At 49.6% G+C, this 24,533-nt stretch overlaps 1 protein-coding gene across 1 annotated transcript in view; it reads right to left on the minus strand.

Moving 5' to 3' along the window:
• Window positions 1-419: 419 nt before the first annotated feature.
• The window catches only part of LOC147632337 (ycf20-like protein), a 29,879-nt gene continuing 5,765 nt past the window's right edge, over window positions 420-24,533 (minus strand). Inside the window, exon 4 of the mRNA XM_086806842.1 lies at window positions 420-933. Within this exon, the coding sequence (XP_086662968.1) occupies window positions 513-933 (421 nt within the window). The 3' untranslated portion in view covers window positions 420-512. The remainder of the gene's footprint in view (window positions 934-24,533) is intronic.

Raw genomic sequence — 24,533 nt, forward strand, 5'->3', positions numbered from 1 at the left:
GAGCACACTAGAGTGCAGAGGCTCAATCCGAGGTAACTCCTCTCGGGCGAGATAGGTCCAAAGCAGCTCATGAAGGGCCGAGAGAGGGAGTAAGCGAGGGAGGGAGAGCAAGGAGGAGGAGAGCAAGAGGGATGTGTGTGTGTGTGCGTGTGTGCGCGTGAGAGAGAGAGAGAGAGAGAGAGAGAGAGAGAGAGAGAGAGAGAAGAAAAGAAAAAATTACTCTTGTACATCAATTTATTATTGTATATAGTATTGATTCACATTACGACAAGCTTTGTAATCATTTTATATTATTGTAAATATCAATATGTCAAGATATTTTGCTATTGTTAAACATGGTAATAATGGTATACTATATATATCAACTATTACAAGGACAACTATGAAGTAAGAAACACAATTGCTGTCCACAAACAAAGGAATCTCACATGCTATATATTTGGATTTATTTGGTGAACTACCCATCCCAAACAGTTCAGATCAAACTTCGGTTCAAGATACAGGAAACTGTCTCAAAGAAAAAATAGTCCACTTTCAAGCTTGAACTTATCCAATATAAAACCTAAAGATAAACCCACCTTCCAAAAGTTCAGCATACAAATGAAGTCCTGAAACTTGCTTAATGCCACAGGCAGGCGGTATGTCAAAAAACTGATTCCTTCCATCAAGGCTACAGCCATGCCAACCACTATAACATCCCAATCCCCTGTTTGACCTACCAAAGTGGATACAGCATTTGCTGAATAATAACCAAGGAGAAGGGAAAAGACCTTCAAAGGAGCCCTTTTCCGTGCTCTCTTGAACTTTTCAAGAAGTTCACTCCACAGAGACACTGCCATTCTAGAGAGCCGTGTGCCAGCTGGACCTTCGTTTGGAAACCCATCCTTTGAACTTCCAGTGTCCACTTGAGATCTTGCATATTGGCTTCTTTTCCTGAGACCAAAAAGATATTTGAATGTTAACTCAATCAAAGGGCACATACATGTTGCTCCTTGCAAAGTTGGCTTCACAGAGATTTGGCCATTATCTTATAGTCCTTCAATAAAATCCACTTTGCACTTTATATCAACCTTCACAAACATGGCCACACCACACAAAAGACAGTAGACACACAAAAAAAATTTGGTAAAGGTTCTTGATTGGAGTGCCAAGTGCCTTCACCAAATTTACAACATTTGATGGTGAAGTCTCTGTAAAAAGAGAAGCCTTCAAAAGCACTTCTAGCCAAGTCGTGGTCCACATAGAATGCACTCCTGCACATGACTAGTTCTAGGTGGATATATGCAAAGGTAAAGGTCAGTTCGTGGCACAAGTTTACCTGTATATGAGGTACAAATTTCTGCCCACACACAAAGAAGCAGCCCATTATGTGGAATGGTTATTCTTAATGATCAAAGAGCGTCAGATTCACTGGAATTGGATTTTTATGCAATTTAGTGAGATGATCAAACAAGTATCCTGCACTTAGCAGGAAAGGACATCATGCTGATGGATGTCTAATCTAGTGAGTTCAGATCGAATTTGATGCCTCTAATTTGGTGAACCGAATAGAGATGCTTGGAAGGGGCACATGAATACAATGCATTGAAAGATGGGAGATCTGTGTTTGTGCATGTGCAAAAAGCTCTTCATTGTCATGGAGTCATGCATGATAGTGTTTCATGTGTAAATGCGTAGATTAATGTATATGCATGGACATGGCATGGATTTAATTGCATGTGAATTATTTGTGTGCCTGAATGCAAGAACTAGCCATCTTGGGAGCCCAGGACTCTTGCAGATACAAGAGAATGTCCAAGCCCCCATAAAGATGTTAATAAAATCCCTCGAGCTCAGACGACACACGGACGTAATGTTGAGGCAGCATGCTGAGAGAAATCCCCGGCTCCGATTAGACACATCACAGAGAGCCATCACAGATTTCTTTGTGGTACACACATCCACATCAGAATTGACTGCCCACAACAGTGTTAGCAGTCATCTCCTGTCTGTATATTATCTCACATACGGCCTTTGTTGTGGGTGTGCCCGCCCTGTACCTTTTCTCATTTTTCCCCATCTCTCCGTATTGTTTTCCTATTTTTCTGGGTCATGGGGCAGTAGTGTGCTGGCTGGCTGTTTTCAGACCTGGCCGACTGGCAGATGTCCTGGCCGACTTGCATATACTGACCTGGCCCCCACACTTGTAGTATTGGGTATTGTGTACCGGATCTTGTATATAGTGCAGAGTTCACACAGCCTCACTCTCTCTCTCTCTCTCTCTCTCTTGCGTTTTCTCTTCCACACACAGTTCAGTGTTTTTCTTGCTGGTGGTTCTCTTGCGTTTGCTCATCTTCATGTTGGTGTCTTGCTACGTTGTGCTCTCAACAGTTTGTCTCATATCCGCTGCGTATTCTGACAGTCAGAATACGCAGCGGATATGAGACAAACTGTTGAGAGCACAACGTAGCAAGACACCAACATGAAGATGAGCAAACGCAAGAGAACCACCAGCAAGAAAAACACTGAACTGTGTGTGGAAGAGAAAACGCAAGAGAGAGAGAGAGAGAGAGAGAGAGTGCAGCGGAGATGATGACCAAATCTGGGAACACGAGAGCAAAAACGCAGGCAGAAAAACAGCACAAGAGAGAGAGAGATGTAGGCGTGTAACTCTGCTCTATATACACAAGAAGATCCCGAGGAATGATACAAATGAGGTATGGGGGCTGAGGACCTATATATACCTCCCTAGAGGGCAGTCGGCCAGCATAAGGAAAAGCCCACGACTGATAAAAAGGTCCACGACTGCATAAATGCAGTCGGCCAGCAATCTGGTGCCCAAAACTGATCAAAACCAGTCGGCCAGCAGCAAGAGTGCCCACGACTGATAAACACCCAGTCGGCCAGCACTGTACTGCTCTTGGCACCCTCTGGCAGCCCTCCCAAGCCTCAGAAAAATGGGAAAAAATAGGGGAAAAATACGGAGAGTGGGGAAAAATGGGAAAACACCTCATAAGGGCGGGCACACCCACAACAAAGGCCCTGGTGTATAAAACTAGACAGGAGATGACTTCTAACACCCCCTCTCAGCTCCTGGCTGTGTTACCAACCACTGGGAGCTGGGGTGCCGCCTGAGCAAATCCTGAGAGAGCGACTTCGTGAAGAGGTCCACCGTACTGTCCTCCGTCGAACAGAACTCCAGCAAGATGTCATCAACAACGATCTGTTCACGAACAAAGTGCCTCGAGATGACCATGGGTTCCTCCAGTGGAAGCCCAAACCTGCAATGTAACCTCCTCTTGCTCCGTAAAACTGCTCCTGGGCCATAAGTAGATCCCCTCGTGTCCGGATCTCTTCCCCAAACCGAGTCACTCCAACCGTGGAGTCGGACTCCATCCAACAATCCCCCTCCTGTGTACAAGAGTCCATGATCCTTCGCATGCCGCAGAAACCACAGGAAACGCGATCCTGCCTCCCAAAGAGACATCTGCAACCAAGAGCTCAACTGCCTCATCAGGAAGCTCCCGTCCAATCTGGTGTCCATCAACCAGATCAATGAACCATACAGCTTCTGAGTAATAGAGACATCACACTGCTCACAAGGATCAACACCTGTTACGGTGCACAAACAAGTCCTAGAAACCTGATGAAACCTGTCAACCACCCCCTCTGAATCCGGAACCACAAAGCCTGGAGAAACCACCTCCTTCTGCAAGTAAGCACCTGCCACCTGCCTGGCTTTCCGAAAGGTCCCCGTGGAGAGAACATCCTCAACTACTAGAAGTTCTATGTCCCGAACACTACGAGACATCAGAGCATAAGTGACGTGTTCAGCTTCCTCTGACTCACGAACACAAGAACTACCAACATCAGTACTGGAGAGTTCCTGCCAACTGCTGCCATCTACTGGCAAGCTATCCACCACCTGGTCTCGGAAAGCCCACTCCTGCAGCGTATCCACACTTGAGTAGCCATTACCAGACTGCCATTTATCACAATCCTGAGGACCTGGGAGAGAGAGTGCTGAAAGCCTGTAGACTCCATTCTCCACTCCACCTTCCCAAACCACTTGGCCTGTTGCTTTGTCCCGGAGAGCAACAAAATGCTCATCAAACTCCACCCGTACGCCAGTCTTGCAAACCTGATGCACTGACAACAGATGAAAACCAAGTGCCGGAACATACAACACCTGGGAGGAGTGCTTCCCCCCTCTGCCATCGGGAACTATCTCCATCCTGCCCTCACTGTGAACTGGGATAGTGGACGTATCACCAGTAAGAATATGACCAGAAAGCCTGCAGAGATCCTGTAAACCGGAACGGGAAGGAGTCATGTGCCTGGAAGCACCACTATCGAGAATCCACTCCCGAGTATCCATTGCGGAGAATCCTCCAATCTCCTCCCTGCCTGAAGAAAATGAAGCATCGGTGTCCATCACCTCCAGGTGCACAAAAGCCGGAGTCTTCATGATTGCTGAGGAGTCTTCACCCTTCTCGGTCTTCCGCTTGGGACACTGCCTCCAGTAGTGGCCTTTCTCGCCACAATCATTACAGGTCCTCTCTGCCTTCAGTTTCTCGCGGTCAGCGTCGGACTTCTTCTCAGAAGACTTCTCCGATGAAGCCTTTCCTTTGCCCGAGTTACGGCCTTTCGACCGTTGGCCAGTAAAGGCCTCCGAACCTCCACCCTGAGGAGGGTTCGTGAATCGTTCCTCCTGGTCCAGGACCATGGGCACAAGCTCCTCCCACGTGATGGTGCTGAGCCTGCCACTGGTAATCAAAGAGGAGTAAAATGCTGAGTACGAAGAGGGCAAATGTGACAGCAACGTGATGGCCATGTCCTCTGACGATATCTCCTTCCCAGCCTGAAGAACTTCCTGCTGAAGAGCCTGCAGCTTGTTAATATGCTCCCGCATCGTCGATGACTTTGCAGGGCTCATAACCCGCATCTGTACTTCCAAGGAAATCCTCTTCATGGGCGATACCCTGTTGTAAAGTGAGGCCAAATGCTGCCATATACCTCTGGCCAGCGTCATGTGCTTTACATGATTAATTACCTGTGGTGTGCAATTGAGGAAAATAAACGAACGGACCCTGGCGTTGACGCGATCCCACATCTACGTCTGGGCCTCCCGGTCCTTTCGGGTTGACGGTAACTCCCCTTCCTCTACTTCCGGCCGTGGAACAACAACAACGACGAAATCAGCGAGATCGTAGGACTCCAGAACGGATTCCATCATCACCTTCCACATGCCGTAGTTGCTCCCGTCCAACTGACGGTCCACCGGGAACGTGGGGAGTGTCGGGATCTTCACATGTCTCTCGGCCATCTCAAACAGATCTGCCATAGCGGGGATGTACTCTGAAAAGGGTGGGTGGATGGGAACAAAGAAGAAATAAAACCTGCAAGTGGCTGTCCAGCAAATCAGCCCACCTTCCTCTTGCTTCTCCTCTTCCCGATCAGCCCAAAACAGTCCACCAATCAGCCACCAAAACAGTCCCCCTCTTGCTCACACAAATCCCAAGACCTATCTAGAGCCTAGGCTCTAATACCATGTTAGAATATGCAACGGAGATGATGACCAAATCTGGGAACACGAGAGCAAAAACGCAGGCAGAAAAACAGCACGAGAGAGAGAGAGATGTAGGCGTGTAACTCTGCTCTATATACACAAGAAGATCCCGAGGAATGATACAAATGAGGTATGGGGGCTGAGGACCTATATATACCTCCCTAAAGGGCACTCGGCCAGCATAAGGAAAAGCCCACGACTGATAAAAAGGTCCACAACTGCATAAATGCAGTCGGCCAGCAATCTGGTGCCCAAAACTGATCAAAACCAGTCGGCCAGCAGCAAGAGTGCCCACGACTGATAAACACCCAGTCGGCCAGCACTGTACTGCTCTTGGCACCCTCTGGCAGCCCTCCCAAGCCTCAGAAAAATGGGAAAAAATAGGGGAAAAATACGGAGAGTGGGGAAAAATGGGAAAACACCTCATAAGGGCGGGCACACCCACAACAAAGGCCCTGGTGTATAAAACTAGACAGGAGATGACTTCTAACACTGACATGGTATCAGAGCCCTAGGTGGCTTGAAGGTCGGAGACAATTGGAGAGCTTGCGGGACTGCTGGTTTTTTGGTGCTGATTGGAGATCTCTTGGGCTGTTCGGGACTTGGAGATTGGGTAGAAGGCAGCCATCACCATTGGACAGCCACCTTGCATATTAGTTGCAGCCTCTTCTTCATCCTTTTTCCCACCCACCCTCCCTTCACATGACCAAAGTAACCCCCCCGATGGCAAACTTACTTCAGATGGTTGAGAAGCACGTGAAGATCTCTACTCTCCCCACGTTTCCCGTGGATCGACAGTTGGACAGGAACAACTACGGCATATGAAGGTAATGATGGAGTCTGTTTTGGAGTCCTATGACTTGGCCGATTTCATTGTTGTTGGGGTTCCACGGCCGGAGTTGGAAGATGGGGAGTTACCCTCTATACGGAAGGAATGGGAGGCATAAGCACAGTTATGGGATCATGTTAATGCCCGCGTCCGTTCTTTCATCTTCCTAAATTGCACACCACAGGTGATCAACCATATAAAGCATATGACGTTGGCCGGAGGGATTTGGCAACATTTGGCTTCTCTGTACAACAGGGTATCACCCATGAAGAGGATCTCCTTGGAAGTTCAAATGCAGGTGATGGTTCCTGCAAAGTCGTCAACGATGCGGGAGCACATCAACAAGTTGCAGGCTCTTCAGCAAGAGGTTCTCCAAGCCGGGAAAGAGATATCGTCAGAGGATATGGCCATCACATTGTTGTCACACTTGCCCTCTCAGTACTCAGCATTTTACTTCTCCTTGATCACTATGGTCTTGGACCAAGAAGAGTGTTTTTCGAACCCTCCACAAGGCGGAGGTTCTGAGCACAGTAACAGGGGACGGAGGGGGTGGAGGGCCAATCCCGAATCAGCGAATCGTTCCGGCACGATTGGGGACGAAGGGGATGCCTCGGACAGATGCATCACAAGGGGACGCCGTCTCGGGAACGGCGGAACGGGCTGCGCATGTCAGGGACGGGACTGGAATGGGACGGCCACGCGCACCTTTATTTTTGGTTGTTTTTTTGTGCCGTTTTTTCACTTTTTTTCCCGCCATTTTTTTCACTTTTTTGGCTTTTTTTTTTTTTACTTCTGCCCGTCGCAGCTGCCCGTTGCTTTCGTCCCGTTGGTGGCTGGCAGCTGCCTGTTGCTTTCCTCACGTTGGCCTGGGCCCTGGCTGCCATCAACCGTGACATGCAAGGCTCAGAGTGGAGACAAGTAGAGCTGAACGCATCTTCAGAGCCGGGAAGCTCGTATGGACACCCAGAGAGGAGAGGATCTGCCGACTATGCCACACAGAGGTTGAGACAAAGGAGCATTACATATGCCGCTGCCCAGTATACTATGAGATCCGTGGGAGGTTTCACTGTCTATTTCGTGAGGGATTCGGTCCACTCTCCAGGATCATTGACTTCCAGAACCAGCATTGCCTGGGCCTCTTCTTGCTTAAGCTCCGCAGACACAGGGACACCTTCTTGAGACACAGGCCCCAGCCACCCCGCCCCCTCCCTCGACAGCCAACCATCACCAGTTTCTTCCGGATCTAGGAGGTGGAGGAAACCGACATAGTGGATCTTGTGGACCCTCCACGAGCTGCTCTGGACCTACATCGCCCGAGAGGAGTTACTTCGGACATCCAGAAGACATTGATTTGTCTCATAGGTCGAGTTCGGCCTCTAGTAGACGTTAATACAGCTTTCTTTCTTTCTCTCTCCCAGTGCCAAGGGCCCAGGCCCCACTCTCTCTCTCTCTCTCTCTCTCTCTCTCTCTCTCTCTCTCTCTCTCTCTCTCTCTCACGGGCCACTCTCTCACCATGATGTAACTTTTTGGTCTCATAGGTCATTATGGCCTTTTGAAGACGTTAATATAACATTTCATTTCTCTCTCTCTCTCTCTCTCTCTCTCTCTCTCTCTCTCTCTCTCTCTCTCTCTCTCTCTCTCTCCAAACATTGTATTAGATCCACCATGATGTCTGGTTTTTTATCCAGACATTGTATCAAATCCACCATGCTGTAACTTTTTGGTCTCATAGGTCATTATGGCCTATGGTCATTTCTCTCTCTCTCTCTCTCTCTCTCTCTCTCTCTCTCTCTCCAGACATTGTATCAGATCCACCATAATGTCTGGTTTTTTATCGAGACATTGTATCAGATCCACCATGATGTAAATTTTTGGTCTCATAGGTCATTATGGCCTTTTGAAGACGTTAATATAACATTTCATTCTCTCTCTCTCTCTCTCTCTCTCTCTCTCTCTCTCTCTCTCTCTCTCTCTCAGATATGGTGCTACAGTTCCCGGACGAGGAGAGTACGATGAGCTTTATGAGAAGACGGGCTATCTTGAGGAGCTTGCCAGGGGACCCCATCTACTTCGATGATGACCTCACAGGGATGCAGCTGGAGCACAGAAGATTATGCATGCCGAAGATCAAGGCGGCACGCAAAGAAGGGAAGAAGGCACATTATAGGGATGGTCACATCTACATTGATGGGAAGAGGGTCGAATAGCGCCATCTGGCCTATGAGACACGAAGGAAACAACATGAAGACAAAGAGATACACATAGCAGTCTGGAACTGTAATGGAGTCCTATGGACACATCCAGGGAGAATTGAGGAGGTGATGGAGGGCCGGGATATCATCTTGATGACAGAGACACATGAGAGCCCGGAGAGGGGCTTACCACGGGTTGAGGGTTATCAGTGGGAGTCAGCTCATCGACAGGGGATGAGATAGGCCACCTCCCGAGGTTCAGGAGGTATTACAGCGCTTTTCAGACATGGGTTACATGAGCATGTTCGAGTCGTAGCACAAGACTCGGAGGCGAGATACATGTGGATTAGCTTACGCCTCTCGGAGACCAGATGGATTTATATCGCTCTTTGCTACTTTCCTCCGAAGGGGTCGCGGTTTGCCACCACCGAGGAGCCGGGTGGAGGAGAGGCTAGTGAGTCTCCATACTCGGTCTTATCTGAGGAGATCTTATACTATTCGACACTGGGAGAAGTCTTCTTGATGGGGGACTTCAATGCACGGACTCAGAGCAGACAGTGCCAGATCTATGACTTTGAGGATCCCTTGAGACTAGAGCTGCTAGCTACAGAGGATACAGGGACCACTCGGATCTCCGCTGACGGAGGAGCTGACAACACTGGATATGGGCAACATTTGCTGGAGCTTGGGGCCCGACACCATCTCGTTATTTATAACGGGATGACTCAGTGGCCAAATTCAAGTGGGTTGACTTGCTTCCCAGTGGGGGGCGGCAACATTACAGTGGACTATGTGATGGGATCCCGGGAGGCAGCAGATATGGTGTCTCACTTCACCGTACCACCATGCCCCATTGGGGCGGATCATACATACCTATCCCTCACTTTCAGGAGCTTACTGGAGACCCACCCACCCATCATACAGCCACCACGCACTATTTTCCACTTCACTCAGGACCTAGCCGATGTGTACGACTATCATGTTCATGATCAGCTATTTGCCTTAGACCCATCGGCACCCATGGCTATGCTCACCTCCCAGCTCTCACATGTACTGCACTCCACAGCCGCGAGGAGTTTCCCATACCACATACAGACAGGACAGCCACCTACATCTGGGAGCATGCCCCAGAACCGATGGTATGATGATGAGTGCAGAAACCTTTACCGCAGTCTCCAAGTGCAGAGGACTCGCGGGGAGATCACCCAGAGACAGGCAGGCACGAGGATGCATACTCTCACCCGCCGTAAGCGGCGAGCTTATGAGGAGGCTCAGTACTGGGACACATATCACATGCTCGAGCAGAGATGCTGCTGCTGCTTGGAGGAGACTCAGAGAGCCCCATCCTCCCACACCTATTACCGATCCTCGGACCTGGCAGACATATGCAGAGAGACTCTATGGTGTGCCTGCACAGCCCCCTATACCACAGCCCACAAAGCCATGCTCCACAGTCTCCACCTTCTTCACCCCACCTATGGTTAGGAGGGCCATATGCTAACTCCAACATGGATGGGCGACAGATCATACAGGATTACAGGGAGAGCATCTCATCTATGCTATTGATACATTGGCACCATTTCTTGCTCATCTCTTCAACAGAGCTCTGTCAGAGGGGTTTCTGTCTGAGTGGACGATGCACGCTATTGTGCCGATCCATAAAGCGGGAGATGTACTAGACCCCGGGAACCACAGGACCATCATGATTGGCCATATATTGGCCAAACTATACGGGGCAGTTTTGGAGGCAGAGCTGACCACTCATGCAGAGGTTGGGGGATCGAGAGCAGCATGCCAGGCAGGCTTTCGACAAGCTTTCTCAACCATCGACCACATTTTTACATTGAGGTGCTTGATTGATCAGGCCAAGGCACGGAGGCAACGGCTCTATTGTTGCTTTGTAGATTTCCGCAAGGCATTTGAAACTGTGCCCAGAGAGCGCCTCTTTCGACGACTACAGACACTAGGCATACCTTCAGACATGATGTGGGGCATATACAGGCTATATGAGCAGGTCTTTGGGAGAGTCCAATGCCCAGGAGGCTTGTCCGACACAGTTGCTAGCACCATTGGTGTGAAGCAAGGGTGCCCGCTCTCCCCCACGCTCTTTGGGCTCTATATTGATGAGGTGGTCTATTACATCACACAGGGAGGAGGCTTTGGGGTTGAGCTATCAGGTATTACTATCCATGTTATGCTTTATGCTGATGACATCGTCTTGGTATCCGACACGCAGGTTGGGCTTCAAAGACACCTTGTGGCTCTTGATGACTTCTGCGCACAGCAAGGTCTCACAGTGAACCTTGGGAAAACCAAGGTTATGATCTTCCACACCTCACCCGCAGTCAGGAGCCACTACTCTCACATTAGCAGGAGGGCGGGTCGAGGTGGTGAGCTCTTATGTTTACCTTGGCATCACATTTACTAGCTCAGCTGGACGCTTCTCCATGGCTGTAACACGCGGAAGCTCTGGGTAGTCTTCTTTCAGTCCTAAACACTCTTGGAAACCTTCTGATGCAAAAACGCAGGTAGAGAGAGAGTAGAGAGAGAGAGTGAGAAGTGCTGGAAATTCAGTATATACTATGGTACAAAAAGGGTACATATCTGCAGCCATGGGCTGCCTTCATAAAAAGGTGGTTAACCCTAAAATCTGTCCCCTATGGGACCTCTAAGGATCCAAACCCCTAGTGGGATTGAATGAATTCAATGAGGAGCACTTGGGCCTTTTTATATGGGTCTTGGACCCCCTTTATGCTGGCCGACTGCTGGCCAGTCATAATTTCATTAAAGTTTATTTAATTCAGCCGACTGGTCATTAATGCTTGTTTTCGATGATGCGCCTGCAGCCCCCCTTCAACTTGGTTCAGCCGCCTCCACCTCTGGTACAGCCGACTCCCTTGTGGTACAGCCAACAGGCTTTTCCTCTTGCTCTCCAAGCCCTGCTCCAGTCTACACTGCCAACAGCTCTCTGTGCTCCATCTTCTGGTTCTAATGGTCCTTTTTCTAGCTGCCTTTTCTGGACTAGCTGAGGAACTTGTCCATGGGCATCTATGCACATGACATCCCCCTCTGCTAAACTTGATGACGGGATTCCAACCTGCTCTTGGATGACTGTCATCATCCCAATCCTTTTCCCCGAGTCCCTCTGTCATCATCCATCCCTGGCAACCCTTTTTCTCTGAACATCCGGCCTGTTCTCCAAACCACTTTGTCTCTGACGAAGATCTATGCATCTGGTTCCATCAAGTCCACAATCCGTTCTTGCCCTGACTCTGAACACCGTCTTGGTCTTCATTCCTGGAACTGAGTCTGGCACTCTCACATCACCCTTGGAGGATCAACCTCCCTTGGGACCGTTACCTGAGAACCTATCTGGCTCACGGAACTGCCATCCCCATCTGGCACTGTGGAACACCACCAACAAACCTCCTGGGAGTTCTTCCCGATCTGTGTTCCCGCCTTGGGCTTCGAATCCGTGTACTTTCCTGTACCTTGGACCTGTACACCATCATCTGGGACTGAATCAGTGTTTAGCTTTGCTAAGCCTGATGCTCTGATACCAATGTAACACGCGGAGGCTCTGGGTAGTCTTCTTTCAGTCCTAAACACTCTTGGAAAACCTTCTGATGCAAAAACGCAGGTAGAGAGAGAGAGTGAGAAGTGCTGGAAATTCAGTATATACTATGGTACAAAAAGGGTACATATCTGCAGCCATGGGCTGCCTTCATAAAAAGGTGGTTAGCCCTAAAATCTGTCCCCTATGGGACCTCTAAGGATCCAAACCCCTAGTGGGATTGAATGAATTCAATGAGCACTTGGGCCTTTTTATATGGGTCTTGGACCCCCTTTATGCTGGCCGACTGCTGGCCAGTCATAATTTCATTAAAGTTTATTTAATTCAGCCGACTGGTCATTAATGCTTGTTTTCGATGATGCGCCTGCAGCCCCCCTTCAACTTGGTTCAGCCGCCTCCACCTCTGGTACAGCCGACTCCCTTGTGGTACAGCCGACAGGCTTTTCCTCTTGCTCTCCAAGCCCTGCTCCAGTCTACACTGCCAACAGCTCTCTGTGCTCCATCTTCTGGTTCTAATGGTCCTTTTTCTGGCTGCCTTTTCTGGACTAGCTGAGGAACTTGTCCATGGGCATCTGTGCACATGACAATGGCTCAGGCAGTCCGAGCAGAGTGAGCCGGGGGTATGCAGCTCTTGCTGGCCTTGAGCGTCAGTGTCATCAGGCACATTTTCAGGAACCCCGCACGAAGGGGTGGCTCTTTGATACATTAGTGACACCAGCCTTGATGTATGCAGCAGCGGTTTGGGCACCAGGGCTTGCAGCCTCCACATGGATACAGCTGGAGAGACCACAGATCTTGATGCTCTCGAGGATGATACGCAGCAAACCATCCGTCCCGCACGACATTGTTCGAGCTGAGTTTGCTGCACCACCTATGGCAGTGGAGGCATTGTTCCAGACGATCTCCTTTATATACAGGATGAGGGAGATGCCCACGGAGAGATTATCCCGCCGAGCTTTTGAGGCATCCAAACAACTGGCCGAGGCTGGACACACTGGATCTTGGTATGCACAGATGCTACAGTGGTTCTCACATCATGGGATAGACATTGGGCGGTTGCCACCTTTTCAGTATGATCAGTCTGCTCCACGGGGTTACCTCTCTCTCAATGAGAGGAACAGAGTGATGAGACAGGACATATGGCAGCGCTACATACAGGAGACATGGACAGCACCAGAGAGCCCACTACCACCGAAGATGCTGTATTACAGAGACCACTTTATGAGCATCTCAGGGGATGGGTTTATACAGCGACCGCGGTACATGGATGTATACATGCCACACAGCTCTCGTGTTGCTATTGGACAGCTACGAGTCTCATCACATCAGCTAGAGATAGAGGCTGGGAGAGCGGCACGGGTTCCCAGAGCTGAGCGGATATGCAGATTGTGCCGCGAGGAGGTGGAGACTGAGGATCACTTTGTATGTAGATGTAGAGCCCACCAGAGGTCAGAGATAGATATGCAGGATTGTTTGAGGAGCACTCTTCACTACATCAGTTGATGGAGGCCTCGGACCAGCGCCGACAGCTTGGCAGACTACTACTAGAGCTGTCACGTGCATCCCGCACTTGGATGCCACGTAGACATTTCTGTACAGAAGGTGCATGACCTAGGATGGTGAACTGGTCCCATGTGAGCCCAGTCCGGGACGAGTCAACCAGGGATCCATCTCAGTCGTCCGAGGTCAGGTGTGCATTGTCCTGCACATGAGTCCAAGGTCAGGTGTGCACTGTCCTGCACATGAAGCAGTGCCAGTCCGCGCTGTGAGTCTCCCTCTGGAATGATGTCAGATGTTCTGTGTATCTGGTTTGCAACTGGATGCCAGGCCTCTGTAGGCATGTAGGTTTGCATGTAAAGATGGGGCCAGCCCATAGGGCTACCCCAGTACTCTTGCACTCTTAGTATGGGCATGGGGGAGGTGTAGAACCACCCCCAAGGGGCCAGGAGGGCCCAAGCTTTGCCCACCAGCCAAGGCATGGGCTGGAAGGGCTGTCGGCCAGCCCTAGGGCTGCTGGACAGGCAGCCGATAGGGTTAGAAACCCTACCCAGCCAGTCGGCCAGGTGTGGGGGGCAGTCCCACACCCATGCGCATGGTGCCCAGCAGCCTGGAATCTGTCCAGCAGGCAGGCGTAGGCTGAACAGCATTAATTAAAGTGTGAAAGCATTTTATTAATTAAAGACCAGTCGTGGAGCTTCCTGAAGCCAGCCGACTGGATGCTATGTGGAGTATAAATACCCCAGCCCATAATCCATGAATCCATCTCATAATTCACCAAGTGCTCCAAGCAAACAAGGGCCAGGACAGCCAAGAACTTGCTAAAGCAAAGGGGTGAAGGACTGAAGGTCAAGGGCAGGTTTTCCAGCCAAGAAAAGGTCAAGTACTTTGTATTTGTTTTCAGATTTACATCATTCTAATAAAGCAAATACACCATCCGTGGTGGGGGCCCTACAGAGGGTAATTGGGACCCAATACTGTGTCCTCTCCATCTCCCCCTTCTCTCTATTTTCTGCACATCGTCTTTCAGTTTGTGCGTTAATTCCGTCACGAAAAGAGTGCTGATTTCTGAGTTTTGAAGTACTGATCCTTCTCCGAAGCTTCCGCATATTACAGTGGTATCAGAGCTCACTTCAAGGACAAAGATTCAGCAAAGAATACCAGAAAATTTTTTCGCTCGTGTGGTTGGTTTTTAGACGCCGGTGGACTACCCCTTTCGGAGTGACTCCTGTCCCTCGAAGGACGGTTGGTTTTTAGCCTCCGGAAGCCTCCGGAAGTCTCCCACACAGATAGTGGATGGTCAGATTGCGTTCCGGAAAGGAATTGCATTTTCCCGCTATGGCGAGCTTCGGCGACGAGAGAGAACCAGAACCATGGGACCAGAGTGCACCAGGCAGCCCAGCTAGGGCACCCGGCTTGAGTGTAACAGACATGTTCCAGCAGATGATGCGAGCAATCGCAGACCAGACAACCAAGTTGGGTGAGCAGAAGGCGCGGATTTTGGCTCTGGAGGAGCGTTCTCGCTCTCCAGCGTCGCGTTTTCCATCTCCTCCTCCCTCTCCTTCCGTATCCCAGATACCAGATCCTCGTCACAGGGACCCTCTCGCAGGGTCACAGCCACAGCCAAGCTCCTTGCTTGAGATGCAGATGCGCGCATTGGAGATTCGACAACGCGAAGACGACGCCATGCGACGAGTGGAACACGAGCGTTACCTCAGAGCTTTGGACGCCAGATTGACACCGGCGGCGCCCTCGAATCATTTTCCCGAGAAAATGAATTTCAGTAAGTACAATGGTAAACTCGATCCCACTACTCTTTATTCATGGTTACATCAATTTGAAGCTTACTTTGCCGCAGTTAGGAAAACAGATATTGACAAAGTGATCTTAGCTAGTTGGTATTTGGAAGGTGAGGCCATTCCTTGGTGGACTCAGTGGGCTCATGCCCACACCAGAGCAGGTATGGCAGCTTATGTGTGGGACGAGTTCGTCCGTGACCTTAAGCAGCGGTTTCTACCGCCCCACTACCTTAAGCGACTCGAAGACGAGTTCAGGGGAGCGCGTCAGAACGCGCAACCAGTCCTTCAGTTTGCCAATAGAATTTCGACCTTGTGTCTGCAATTAGGCTTATCTGATACGGACAAGAAAGGGCAGTTTTTGTATGGCCTGGACACGCAAATCCAATGGGAGGTGCGTATGTTTAGACCAGCCACCTTTGAGGACGCACTCTCGCTTGCGCAGAGTGCAGAAATGAAACACAATGGTGGCAAGCCCAAGACTTCCCAGCCGGCTTCTCCCAAGGCTAACGCCTCGGGGGGCAAAAGCCAGAACCAGACGGGATCTTCCCCAGGACAGAGCCCGGGAGCCTCTGGCTCCAAGAACTCGAACAATGCGTCTAAGCTTACTCCAGACCAGAAAGCGGAGGCAGGCAAGACAGGTGGCAAGTTGAGTGCTGAGGAGCTTTCTCAGTACAGGAAGGAGGGTAGATGTTACTTCTGTCACACAAAAGGACATACTTCTCGGGATTGTCCGAAGAAGCCTCCAAAGGCCGCCGCCGCCTCCACAGCTTCCGTGGTGAGCACAGCTCCCACACAGACCCCAGCGGCTACCCCTAGTTCTTCAACCCCCGGTGCTTCAGTTGGAGCAATTATTAGCCGGGAGCTCGAAGATAAGCAGAAGGACGCCCATGACCAGGAGTATGAGCGCAACGAATTGCTCAAGTCCTTGGGCTACATAGGTGGCCAGAGAGTCGTTGTCTTGTTTGACAGCGGCAGCACGGAGGATGTGGTCACGGAAGAGGCCGCTAGGCGTGCCCGTTTCGAGCTGACTCCGGTGGACAAACAGGTTGAGGGTTTTAGCACAGGTATGACAACGAGCGTCAAGTATGAAGCTCTAGGTGCTAAATTAGTGATTCAGGGCATAGAGTTTGTGCGTGACTTTATGGTTGCCCCTCTTGTAGGAGCAGACATAATTTTGGGTATCCAGTGGTTTCACAAGTTTCTCCCTGATCTCAAGTGGGACAAGCACACGTTCCAGATTGATCAGAATGTGTCAAACACCCCGGTGACCATTAAATGTGAGCCAGGTATTCCAAACTTTCCGCTCATAAGCCACTTGCAGGCTAAGCGAGCAGTCAGGAAAGGCGCACAGTGTGCGATGATTTACATCCAGACAGCCCAGACGGTGGCCAGTGCTTCCGAGAAGTACTCGGTTCTCCACGAAAAGTTCCAGAAGATTTTTCTTCGGGACAGTCTCCCTCCCCAGCTCCCCCCGTCCAGACCGGAGGATCACAAGATTGACCTCCTCCCAGGCTCGGAACCCCCGAGCAAGTTCCCGTATCGCCTTTCTAAGGCAATGGAATCGGAGTTGGACCGCCAACTCCAAGAATTGTTGCAAGCTGGCTTCATCCGCCCAAGCGTGTCGCCATTTGCAGCACCGATCTTATTTGTCAAGAAAAAAGATGGGTCTTCTCGGTTGTGTGTCGATTATCGTGCACTCAACAAGCTGACTATCAAGAGCAGATTCCCGATGCCTCGAATTGACTATATTCTCGAGAGGCTGAATGGAGCTAAGGTGTTCTCTAAATTGGATTTAAAGAGTGGGTACCACCAGGTACGGATTGTAGAGGGGGACATCCCCAAGACAGCCTTCCGTACAGAACGGGCCCACTATGAATTTGTGGTCATGCCATTTGGTTTGACGAACGCCCCAGCTACATTTAACCGCATGATGATGCGTATTTTCCGGGAGTTGATTGGAGAGTGTGTGTTCATATTTCTGGACGACATACTCATATTTTCAGCTACAGTTGAGCAGCATGACATTGATGTGGAGAAAGTCCTTAAGTTGCTGGAAAGCAACGAGCTCTATGTCAATGAAAAGAAGTCAGAATTTTATCTGTTCCAGGTACATTACTTGGGATATATAATCAGTGCTAAAGGCATTCGACTTGATCCGGCTAAAGTGGCCGAGATTGTTAACTGGGAAGTACCTCAGACCGCTTATGACATTAGATCATTTGTGGGTATATGCCAGGCATATTCCACCCACATTGACAAGTTTTCTGATCTCTCGACAGACCTCACCGATCTGCTAAAGGGAGTGAAAACAAGGAGGCAAAAGATTCGAATGACTCCACGAGCGTTGGAGGCATTCCAAAACCTCAAGGTGGCTTTGTCAGAAGCGCCTTGTTTAGCCCTTGCCTCGTGGGACGAACCATTCCAAGTGATCACCAATGCGAGTAACATCGCAATTGGAGGTGTATTGCAACAGAATGGTCATCCAGTAGCTTACATGTCTCGTAAGTTACTGCCCGCCGAAAAGAACTACTCAGTCTATGATCGTGAACTCCTAGCAGTTATACAGGCCTTGAAACATTGGAAACATTTCCTGTATGGCCGTGACTTCGAGGTTCGCACTGACCATCAGGCATTACGCTAGATTCAGACGATGCCAAGTGCACAGTGGAGTGATCGACAACACCGCTGGAGCCAGATATTCCAGCAGTTCGGTGGCATGATTGAGTACCTTCCAAGAAAGGCCAATCCAGTGGCCGATGCTTTGAGCAGGAAGGGACAAGTATCTGCGATTCAGACCACTAGACTTGACCTTGTTGGTACAGGACTAGAAGACATGAAGCACACGTACGCGGATTCCGAGGAATTCGGTACACAGTGGGAACAGGCATTGGATGCCACAGGACCATGCCATTTTCTGATACGCGATGGTTGGCTTTTCTACAAAGGCCGACTATGTGTCATGAAATCATTCCGGGCAACTCTTCTCCATGATGCTCATGACGCCATTACAGGTGGTCATAGAGGCATGAATTCGACTCTGGAGAAATTAAAACGGCAATACTATTGGCCAAAGATGAGGCGTGATGTGTTTACATATGTATAACGCTGTGACATTTGTCAGAAGGTGAAAGCTCCTCGTGGAAAGAAGATAGGGTTGTTACAGCCTTTGCCAATTCCTGAGGATCCTTTCCAGGATATTTCGATGGACTTTGTCACAAATCTGCCTCCCAGTCCGAGTAAGCGTAATACACAGTGTTTAACTATTGTTGACAGGTTCAGCAAATTGTTATGCTTATTCCTTGCAGGGCCAATGTGACCGCCGAGGATGTTGCCCAGCTATTCATTCGGCATTGGTACCCGATTGGTGGGATTCCTAGGACCATAGTGTCAGACCGAGATGCCAAGTTTACCAGTCATTTTTGGAGGGCATTGTTTGATAATTTTGGTACTAAGTTGAGTTTTTCCAGTGCATTCCACCCACAGACAGATGGCCAGACAGAGATATACAACCAGTTCGCCTTTGATGTGCTGAAGTGTTATGTCCACGATCAACAAGGTAAGTGGGAATCGTTTTTGCCTTTAGTTCAAGCTGTTTTGCATGACTCTTTTTCTTCAGCTATTGGCAGGACTCCATATGAGGCAGCGTTTGGAAGGCCTTTCCAGTCGTTGTTAGCCAGGACTTCGTCTTCAGTACCGGAGGCGAACAGAGTGACGGAGTCTTACCAGGAGATCCTAGAGTCCGTTAAAGACAGATTGGCTAAAGCGCAAGAGGCCTACACTCGACAGGCCACAATAAAGACCGAAGGGACATGAAGTTTTCGGAAGGGTGTATCTTCGGATTATGAAGCAAAGATTGAAGTAGGTGGGCAAGCGATGCCCAAAGTTGTCTTTCAGGAGCTTCGGACCATTCCCCATCCGGAAAAAGATTAATGAGGTGTCTATGCAGTTAAAGCTACCTCCGAGTTGGACTATGCACGATGTATTTCATGTCAGTTGGTTAAAGCCATATGCAGGTCCACCCCCTTTAGAGGTCAAAGACGAAGCGGAACCAGACATCATTGATGAAGCAGAAGTAATGGTTCCAGAACAGATCCTTCTGCACCGTTTCAAGCATGGCTCAGGCCGAAGACTACGACAGTTTCTCACGAAGTTTCAGGACCGAGGAACTCATGAAGCTGTATGGCTCGACAAAGAATTTTTCGAAGACTATCCGGCATTATTGACGGATTATTTGGAGGCTATGCAGCTTCCGTCAAGTTAAGCAGAAGGGGATGTCACGTGCATCCCGCACTTGGATGCCACGTAGACATTTCTGTACAGAAGGTGCATGACCTGGGATGGTGAACTGGTCCCATGTGAGCCCAGTCCGGGACGAGTCAGCCAGGGATCCATCTCAGTCGTCCGAGGTCAGGTGTGCATTGTCCTGCACATGAGTCCAAGGTCAGGTGTGCACTGTCCTGCACATGAAGCAGTGCCAGTCCGCGCTGTGAGTCTCCCTCTGGAATGATGTCAGATGTTCTGTGTATCTGGTTTGCAACTGGATGCCAGGCCTCTGTAGGCATGTAGGTTTGCATGTAAAGATGGGGCCAGCCCATAGGGCTACCCCAGTACTCTTGCACTCTTAGTATGGGCATGGGGGAGGTGTAGAACCACCCCCAAGGGGCCAGGAGGGCCCAAGCTTTGCCCACCAGCCAAGGCATGGGCTAGAAGGGCTGTCGGCCAGCCCTAGGGCTGCTGGACAGGCAGCCGATAGGGTTAGAAACCCTACCCAGCCAGTCGGCCAGGTGTGGGGGGCAGTCCCACACCCATGCGCATGGTGCCCAGCAGCCTGGAATCTGTCCAGCAGGCAGGCGTAGGCTGAACAGCATTAATTAAAGTGTGAAAGCATTTTATTAATTAAAGACCAGTCGTGGAGCTTCCTGAAGCCAGCCGACTGGATGCTATGTGGAGTATAAATACCCCAGCCCATAATCCATGAATCCATCTCATAATTCACCAAGTGCTCCAAGCAAACAAGGGCCAGGACAGCCAAGAACTTGCTAAAGCAAAGGGGTGAAGGACTGAAGGTCAAGGGCAGGTTTTCCAGCCAAGAAAAGGTCAAGTACTTTGTATTTGTTTTCAGATTTACATCATTCTAATAAAGCAAATACACCATCCGTGGTGGGGGCCCTACAGAGGGTAATTGGGACCCAATACTGTGTCCTCTCCATCTCCCCCTTCTCTCTCTATTTTCTGCACATCGTCTTTCAGTTTGTGCGTTAATTCCGTCGCGAAAAGAGTGCTGATTTCTGAGTTTTGAAGTACCGATCCTTCTCCGAAGCTTCCGCATATTACAAGAGCTTCATAGTTCTCGAGAGAGACTCCTCCAGACACCCGCTCCCACCAGGGGTGGGAGACAGTCCCAGCTCACAGATTTCTTTCAGAGAGCTATGCCAATGCCAGCTGATGTACCACGTGGGGTGACCGCACAGAGAGCAGAGGAATTGAGAGCCTGGAGGAGACCTAGACAGACTGGACATAGAGCACCCCGACTCCGTCACCCCGAGAGATAGCAGCTATCCGAATGAGACACCAGATGGAGACACAGGAGAGGCTAGCTCGCTTTCATTCGGACTCAGGGTACATGTTCACGCCATTCACAGCCTCAGCATCGGCGATGTATGATATCTTATATCCCTCTTATGGCACTGGATGGAGTTAGACATAGATCTGCATAGCATGCTTGTACTACCCCTTCAGCATATAGAGATGCATCTTGCCTTAGCACTCCATCCACATCCCCACCCCCCCTTATATTGTTTGTATATGGGCTCCACCGATCCATGATGATTCACAGTTGTATCCAGACACATGCACACTTTTTCTTTTCTTTCTTTTCTTCCGATGACCGGAAGAACACTGTTGTATTTTTTTTTGTCTCATAGGCCGACTTTGGCCTCTCGTAAACGTTAATCTCTCTCTCTCTCTCTCTCTCAACTTTCACCCTCTCTCATGGCATCTTCTTCACAAGCAACCTTCGGCTCCACACGTCATGGTGGTGCTAGAAGAACCGATGGTTGGTCATGGTGGGAAGAGGTTAATGCCAACCGCCCTGGAAGTGGAGGAGGTTCACGCCCGTGGTCTTGCAAGCTTTGCCCCTATAGGCAGACGAGTGGGTCAGACAAAGTGAGAGCCCACCTTATGCATGAGTTCGGGCACGAGGTTTGATTTTGCATGGGAATCACATTGGAGAAGAGAAGGGAGCTTCTTGAGCGCATTGCCGGGCATGAGGCTTTGAGACTTGCAAGGCCGGCACGTGTGGCTGTGGATCCTCCAGCATTTGTGACACCACTTGAGGGGTCTGTTTCAGGGTCAGGGGGTGCATCTACCACATCTACACCACAGCCACATGGTGTAGGTTCCTTTGCGATGCCCACACCCGCGCAGCGCGACAGAGTACACTCGAGGGAAGTTGGGATCCTAAGAAGAAGGAAGAGGTTGATACAGCTGTGGCTCGTTTCTTCTTCCATGACCATATTGCTTTCCGTACTGCTATGTAAGCCTTGACTCTTCCCTCTTGACATGATTTTTCTAAGTTTCATTCTTGAAAGTTCACTTGTTTCTTTTTGTAATCAAATCCGAGTACTTCAAGGCTATGGTGAAGAGGATTGGGGAGTATGGTCCAAACCACACCCCCGCATCATCGGAGTCTCTGCGCACCACATTGCTCGACAAGGAGAAGTGCCTTGTCGAGCAAGCTGCAAAGAACACAAAGCGGCTATGGGCAAAGAATGGAGTGTCACTCATTGCAGATGGATGGAGTGACACACGAAAGCAATCCATCCATGGTCTCATTGCATATTCCCGTGGCGAGATGTACTTTATTGCTTCACGTGATGCCTCGGGAACAGGGAAGAGTGCAGATGTGCTTGCAGCAGAGTGGGCAAGTGGCATTGAGCTCATGGACCCGGAATATGTGGTGGGTTTTGTTGCAGATGGCGAGGCTGCAAATAGGGCAGCTGGAGCTATTATTGAGGGCATGTATCCACACATGACTGTTTCATATTGTATGGCACATTGTTTGAACAATCTTTTAAAGGATATTGGAAAGATGGCATGGATTGAGCTAATCATTCAGGAGGCCAATCAAATGGTCACATTTGTCTTGAACCACCACTTCCTCCGCCACGAGTTCTCCAAGAAATCAAGGCTCTCACTTCTCAAATACTCAGACACCCGATTTGCCTTCAACTTCTTGATGCTAGCCCGCTTGAGGGAGTGCAGTGGTGCATTAAGGCAGCTCTTCATCAGCGAGACGAGCTCACCACTTCTGCATTGGCTTCAACAGCCATAGGCATATTATGCAAGGAGCATGCAGAGAGCACTTCCTTTTGGGAGGATGTGAAACGCATTGATGCTATGGTGAGGCCTATTGTCCACTTGTTGAGACTTGTAGATGCTATGCAGTCATGCATCGAGAAGGTGTATGAGGCAATGGATAGAATGATAGAGAAGTTGCAAGAGTTAGAGCCCGATGAGGACAGATACGAGGAGATTCGTTTCTTATGTGTGACGAGGTGGAACTCCTAAGCCTCTCCTATGCATGCAGCTGCATATATGGTGGACCCTGAGTTTCAGGGTAATGGACAAGAGAGTGACAAAGAGGTCTGTGATGGTTGGAGGCATATCTTGGATCGTCTAGTGCCATATGGAGGCATTAGGCGCAAAATCAGAGACCAGCTTGCTGCATACAGGTCCTTTCGTGGTGCTTTTGGTTGTGCGGATGCACAGAAGGATAGGTTGAAGGTTGGGGCTGCTTTGTGGTGGGAAGACTATGGTTCAGATGGGCCAAAGCTCCAACACTTGGCTATCTGCATTCTCAGCCAAGCTGTAAGTTCCTCTTGTTTGGAGCAGCTTTGGAGTTCTTACAGCCATATTGCAACAAAGAAGAGGAACCGCCTTGGTGTAGAAAAGGCCAATGATCTTGTCTTTGTAAGCGCAAACTTGCGAATGCTTTGCAAGGGTGCGATTGCAAAGGCAGATCCCTTTACTCAGTGGGAGATGGAGCAAGAGGAGGGAAATGAGCATGTGGAGACACAACAGAGCCCAAAGGATGATGCCACTACCTTTCAGACTGGTCATGTAGGCAGCCATGATCATGACGCCAGTACTTCTCACGCTCCAGCCTCTAATTGAGCATTGCAAGCTCTATGATTTATCATTTAGCTATGTTTCATTGTTTTTACTTTTGAGTCTTGACTCAGCACTTTGTGTGCATTGTAGACACTAGTCTTTTGTTATTTGATAGTGATCATCATTCCATGCTGATATATTGGTTTGAACTTTGTCGGTGTACTTAAGTCTTATTAGCGCCTATTCGGTGTTTGCGCCACATTGTGTGCATTTAAAGTGATGCCTTGAATGTTCAAAGTGTAAAAACATAAATGTTATTTTATTTAGTGTGCTTTGTAGTCAATAAATTGCATATTCCATATGCCGTCCCCGTCCCCCCCCGTCCCCATTCCATGCCTTTTACCGTTCCCCGTCCCCGTCCCCGTTCCCCGTCCCATGTTACTATGGTTCTGAGGCCTTGATTCGCCAGCGGTCGCATGGCCGCAATAAGGACAAAGGGAAGTCTTCACAGGAGAAGTCTTCCGGGCAGGAGCCCGACGTGGATCGTGAGGCCTTGAAGGCAAAGAGAACCTGTAACAATTGTGGCAAGAAAGACCATTATTGGAGAAAATGTCCTAAGCGGCTCACCGAGAAGGGTGATGATTCCTCAGCAATAACCGTGAAGACTCCAGCTTTTGTGCACTTGGAGATTATGGTTTGCCCCCTCTGGATCTAGCCCTGAGATTGTCCATGGCATCTATGATGCACATGACAGGGAGAACATCATGACCCGGGGCCTCTCAACTCGCTGCCAATCCTCGTCGGATAAATCTGGCCCCAGAAAGCTGCTCCATACATCAAGGCTAGTGTGACGAGGGTGTCAAAAAGCCAGCCCTTCGTCTTGGGCTCCTGGAAATGTGCCTGGAAGCACTGCCGCTCAAGTAAGCTCAAGGCTGCATATCCTCGCATCACTCTAGCATGTGATGCGGGAAGCATGGTAAAG

Source organism: Cibotium barometz, chromosome 13, assembly GCF_041138505.1.
Source record: "Cibotium barometz isolate CiBa-2024 chromosome 13, ASM4113850v1, whole genome shotgun sequence".
In the NCBI taxonomy this organism is placed as follows: Eukaryota; Viridiplantae; Streptophyta; class Polypodiopsida; order Cyatheales; family Cibotiaceae; genus Cibotium; species Cibotium barometz.